The sequence below is a fragment of the Morus notabilis genome, unplaced genomic scaffold, assembly GCF_000414095.1.
Source record: "Morus notabilis unplaced genomic scaffold, ASM41409v2 Scaffold724, whole genome shotgun sequence".
Classification (NCBI taxonomy): domain Eukaryota; kingdom Viridiplantae; phylum Streptophyta; class Magnoliopsida; order Rosales; family Moraceae; genus Morus; species Morus notabilis.
Window position 1 is genome coordinate 233069 of NW_010361272.1, and position 6000 is coordinate 239068.

The window sequence follows — 6000 nt, forward strand, 5'->3', positions numbered from 1 at the left end:
AAGACACCGGTAATTTAAATTCATATAATGTGTAAGCTAGAGCAATTTTGACATTCTTGCAAATTAAGTATTCAATAAAGATATGAATCTGGAAACAACGCATCAACTATAATGTTACGTTACACTTTTTGGGGAAAAAATAAGATGCAAAACATTAAACTCGAGAGAAATTAAGTTGTCAACAAGACAGCGAGAATCAAACAAATTCCCCTCTAGTCGCTTGGGGCAAACGAAAAAGCTATACAAAATACATGATACGAATGAAAGTGACGATAAGATATGGTACAGTGCCTTCTCACCGCCCAAAAGATGAACAAAAATTTTCGGAAGTTTCTGTAGAGTCGTGCATTACTCGAATTTTACAAGATATACACAACTATTTTACAACTTGCTCCATTGTTTCCTCATTCCCATTGAGCAGGAGGAGCACTACGTTCGGTTGGTGAGCCAGGAACAAAAGGAACAAAACCCCGGCCGCCAAATACCGGACGCATAAAGGCATCATCGAACTTACGCCAATAGCGATGAACAGAGCGTGTTGGAGTTGTCAGCAGAGCACGAATGCTATTAGGCCGGGGAACATCATGCTCATGGCCACCAAGACCTAGATCAGCTTCTGAATCCAGCCCAGTTTCAAGAAGTGGCGTAAGGAAAGATTTTGGAGAAGATGGATCAGATATGGTCATACTGGTTGTGTGTTTTGGATGTGGTAGCAAGAACCTTATAAGAGGTTTGGTCATCAAACCAAAAACCTAAGCACAATCAATCAAATAAAAGTTAAATCAAACCAAATACATAAGTAAAATCAAATAAAAGTTAAATCGAACCAAATACCCAAGTACAATCAAATAAAAGTTAAATCATCACCATGTCCAATAATAGACTCTACATAATAAGAGAGACGCTGAGGACTGGAGAATTCTTGTTAATCCCATATACATGACATGTGTCTGTATTACACACACCTTGGATAGGGAAAAACAAAAAACAAAAATCATGGACACTCAATGGAAAGTTTTAAATTCTTGGTAACCAATATACTTCACAGCTCAAGTGCTGAACAGGCCTAACAGGAAAGACAAACTAGCTATACTCCATCTATTCATTACCTACGAGAAAAGCTAATTCCTAGCATATTGTCAGGCGCAATCACACAGTATAAGGATCACTGAAACTGAAGTCATATAAAAACGGTTTTTATTTTTTAATTCAAACGGCCTATAAATCTATACTAGCCAATGTTATAATAGTCGCACCCCAAAAAAAAAAAAAAACAAAAACAAAAACGAATGTCTCACCACTGTGCTAACAAGAACAACAGTTATTGTGCTGGTGATCATAATTGCATTTGCCCGCAATTGAGTATGACCTGCCCTTGTAAACTGCATTCAGGAAAAAAAAAATTAAGAGCTGTAGAATAAGTGCGAGTTTGCATATCTTTTCCAGGTTTCACATGTCTTCAACATTAACATGTATCTCAGAAATGGCGCAGTTCTATTCTAGATTTTGCATATCTTTTCTCGTACAAATAAGATAATATGAAGAATTTTCCTGTTATGTGAAAGCTCAAATTTGATTTAAAATAAGTTTGACCTCGATTCTGACAATTATGTGAATAACTTACCTGATTATAAGCAAGTGCCATAGACACTGCACCTCTCATGAGACCAGCCCACCATATTATAACCTAAAGGAAGATTTTCTTCTGTCATTCAAGAGATCATTAGATTATAAAGAATAAGAAACTTATTACAAAAACAGATCGCTTACTTGCTCTCTCAAGCTGATTTTTTTATGTGGATTTTTTTTGGCTAAGTTGGACAGAAAAGATAAGGGGAAAATAAATGCTGCTCTTCCAGTATTGAACTAACTGCCACTGATGTTCCAGGACTGCAAATGTGAAATTGATCAAAACCAATATGCAGTGCTAGGAGGCAACTTTACTTGACAAAGTATCCAAGATATGGTATTCTACTGTTTCTGATAATAAAAGGAAGGAATAAGGTGATAACATTGTTTGAGAAAATGTAACCATACCTATCACTCACGTATCTCCACTTTTCAATATCCAAGGCATCCATACCAACATAAAGGAAGATAAAAATCTCAGCAACAAATGACAAGGTCGCAAATGTGTGCCTGCGATGATAGGATAACAAACTCAAAATGTGTCTTGACCAGTCTCATATGACAGTATCAATGGAAATAATAGCTTAAAGGAAAATGATTTCTTAGGAAACGTACTTGGTAGTGATTCTTGAACTCTCAGTCACATTATGCCAGGTGTAATGAGACATGACAATCCCACAGAAGAAAACCGTGAGAATGCCACTCAGATAGAACAACTGCAAAACACATCAAATAAACCATCCTGATTGTTACTGCTTCATACGACATTTTTTTTTCCAAGTAAAACAAACCCAGGAGAAAAAAAAGAAAATAGTGGGGAAGAGAGAAAAAACTTCAGAAGGTGCAGCTACAAGAAACTTACTTCAGCCAGCATATATGAAAGGTATGCCATGAGCATCATAAGAGCAACCTCACGGTCAGTAGAGTGCCTGTATACAGAAAACTAAGTTAATAAAACTTCCACTTTGGTAACTGGTGTGGTTTGAATATTGACAGAAATCAAAATAATTGTTTCACATAACACAAGTTAAAACATTATTACAACAGATGAACTAAACAACATTTGAAATCTTCATTTTGAAAAATTACCTCCCAAAATAGAGCTTCTTGATAATATAAGCACTAAGTAGTCCAGTCTGCAAGGAAAAGTGAGAGTCATACCAAGATAGGTATACACGATGATGACTACATATTTAGAAGGAGAAAGAGACTGTGACTTACGAACACTCCTAGCAAAGTGCTTGTGGCAAACAAATATAGGAAATTTCCGATGAACTTAAAAGCAATTTGGGAATTAATACGAGTAAGGTCAAAGTTCTGTATCGCGTTGAAAAGCACCACGGATGTAGCATCATTGACAACACCCTCTCCGAAAACAAGACTGTAGAGTAAAGGTGTCTCATCTTGGTTAAGCACCTGCATCACCACTCAACAACCTTAGATAACAGAAGTTACGGATTTTAATTGGTTCAACTATGTGCAGTATTATTGATACGCACCTGCAACGTACACACAGAATCCGTTGCAGCAAATATAGCACCAATAGCTGTCAACAGAAGATCAAACGTGTAAGGAAAGCAAATATCGGTGTGATACTTGAGCAAAGAAAAAGGAAAAGTCGGTACCTAAATAATCCCCCACATCCAGGGTACCGATATCCAATTTCTTGAAAAACTGTGTAGCTCCTGCAAGAAGCATCCAAGTTTTACTAAGCGACATCCAGTCAATCTATATAAACATATTTCCCCACCATTGGGCCCCGCATACTGCAACTAGTTCAAACACACAAATTTTCCTAGATTAGCAAATGACTGAAGGTGCAGAACGATAGATATACCTAGAGCTATAATGGTGCAGGATATTAATGTACCAACAGCACCAAACAGCACGATAGTGATAAAGTTAACAAAGAACTGCTTCTTTTTCACCTGAAACCTGGCATGGAGAAAAGGATCAAAATTATACATCAAAATGAAAATATAGAAGAAACTGGAAATTCATCATCGACGCGTGACTGAAAAATTAATAGAAAGAGAGTTTATTCTGCAGGAAAAACAAAAGCAGATGACAATAAGTTTTGGATTAGTCGTGTTAGCTTTCCAAATCTTTCAAAAGCTTAAGTTGATACGAGATTGGCCAACATAAAATTTTATTTTCAAACTATTAGATTATTACATGCAAAGATGGTCATTCCCAATGTCAGCAACTTCTCTTGTTTGAGTACTTTGCCTTGTTGCTGCAGTTTAAAAATCAAATGCACTTGTTTATTTGTTTCTCTTGCTAAAGAATAAAAATAAATAAAGAGAAGAGAAGAGTAAAGAGTAAACTTTGATAGGTCATAAGACTCCAACTAAGGTCACATTTCTGATTCCCACATGTAACAGAAAGATACAGCTTATTCAGTTCTTGCAGAAAAAGCTTTGGTAGCAGTAAGTTTCTGTTTCTTTTTCTGGTTAAACAAAACAGTAAGTTACATAGTAAGCATTACATGCCACCTATTGTGATTTAAAGTCACCTCAGATGCAAATGGAGATATTGGGGCGCACAAAAAAAAAAACAAAAAACAAAAAAAGAGAGAGAGAGAGAGAGTAAAATCAGTATTATTGACAGGTTGCTCAAATTAGAGCTCTAATGCATAATCTATCTCAAATGCTACATCTATTTTTTGACATAAATTTTAAGCTTTAGAACTCGCAAAGTTTAATTTTTATAATTTTTAAATAACTTGAAAATAGCAAGGTTGTAATTATTAAATAAAATGTCAAACACGTCATAGCAACCAAATGCCAATACAATGCATACTGTCTACTTTATGACAAATTTAGCACAAAAAATAGCAGTGCATCAACGCATTAGAGAATAGTTTTCCAATCCAAATGCCAAATTTGGGATTGTATATGGCACCGCATTGATATATTGTTGTAGAAAGCACGAAATCCTATAATTTGGAACATATGTATAGCACAATTGTCAAATAAGCAAAAGAAACAGATAATTAAATGTAGATAAGAGATAACCTCATAACAGCCATTGCAGCCATTATGAGTTATGAGATTGCTCCACTCAGTAAACAACTAGATAAACATGACAGAAAAAAAAAAAAAAAATTACCCTGCATTAAATATGATAGGAGGCAGGAGATATATAAAGAAGAGATCTTCGCTGAAAACTAAAAGATGCGAACTTTTTCCCCCGCTAATGAGCAAAATAACAATTCCAGTGCACACACCCTGCCAAAAATCCAATACAAAGCCAACACAAATTAACCAAAAGCAGAAATCACAAAAAATTCAAACTATATCAATCTTCATACGCTTTCTTCACAAGTTTTAAGAAGAACTAACGATTATGAGGGCAGTGATCGACTCGTTCATCCATCGATTCTCCTCGAGAAGATGGCCAATCACAATACAGGCAAGAAGGAGAGCCACAAACAGGTTCATAGAGACAATCGAGGAGTGGTCGGAAGTGGATAGCATTTGTAACCTTGAAACGGCATAGCTCAAAACTCCAGTCATTTTTACCCGCCTCTTTTCGAACCAATCAATTTGCAATGAGCGTGATAATAAAGGTTATAAGGATTGAAAGACAAGAGATTCAGATTTCTTTTATCTCCTGAATCTATGTCTCCGAACTGTCCATTTCAAGAGCTTTTGAATCTCCAAAACACTACAAATCCTGAATCAGAGTGTGAATAAAACATGCATGTCATGATTGGAAATTGATAATTAACAAAATTAACCAAAAAAACAAAGCCCTTTATTGCAAAATAAAAGTTTTTGAAAAAATATACCAAACAGAATTGCTGTGGAATCAAACTTACAGCCATGCAATTTCAAAAATTGGGAGCAAAACGAGAACTTTCGGAAACAAAGACGAGAACTTTCTCGCGCTTTTCCAGGCAACCAAACAGAGAAGAACTCTCCGTTCTATTCTAACGAACAATTCCCAAGGCGAGAAAAAAAGAACGGAACGAAATGATTTGCTTACCAGGGCGATTCGAAGCGACATGCAATAAACAAGAAACTGTACGGAGCTTCGAAATCCACTTTATCAATAGCTATTCACCATAAAAACTAGGATCAAATGTCAAACATAGCTCCGAGATTTGGATCAACCGTAAAATTCAGCCTCGGAAAGGAATCCAACCGATACGAAAATCGTTTTCGGCTTCTGAATTCCGAAGAACGTGCAGGAATTCGAGCAACGGGAAGGCACGATAAGAAGAAAGGAGGGGCAAAAAGTTGAAGACGAATGAAAGCTCTATAAATATCAGAGATATTCAGAAATCTCTAGAGAGAGGAAGAGAGAGAATGTGAGACAACTGTTAAAGGAAAACAGAAGAGGAAACGGTAATATTAGAGGGAAAGA

The 6000-nt window shown here is 36.1% G+C and overlaps 1 protein-coding gene across 1 annotated transcript; it reads right to left on the bottom strand.

Moving 5' to 3' along the window:
• Nucleotides 1–68: 68 nt before the first annotated feature.
• LOC21393532 (sodium/hydrogen exchanger 2) lies at nucleotides 69–5966 on the bottom strand. The gene is given in 16 exon segments (XM_024166210.1): nucleotides 69–752; nucleotides 1299–1382; nucleotides 1625–1687; nucleotides 1771–1859; nucleotides 1862–1890; nucleotides 2038–2139; nucleotides 2245–2345; nucleotides 2492–2558; nucleotides 2719–2765; nucleotides 2851–3045; nucleotides 3129–3175; nucleotides 3255–3314; nucleotides 3467–3564; nucleotides 4741–4859; nucleotides 4974–5307; nucleotides 5620–5966. Coding segments are annotated over 15 exon segments (1623 nt in total). The 5' UTR covers nucleotides 5148–5307; nucleotides 5620–5966; the 3' UTR covers nucleotides 69–404.
• Nucleotides 5967–6000: the final 34 nt, after the last annotated feature.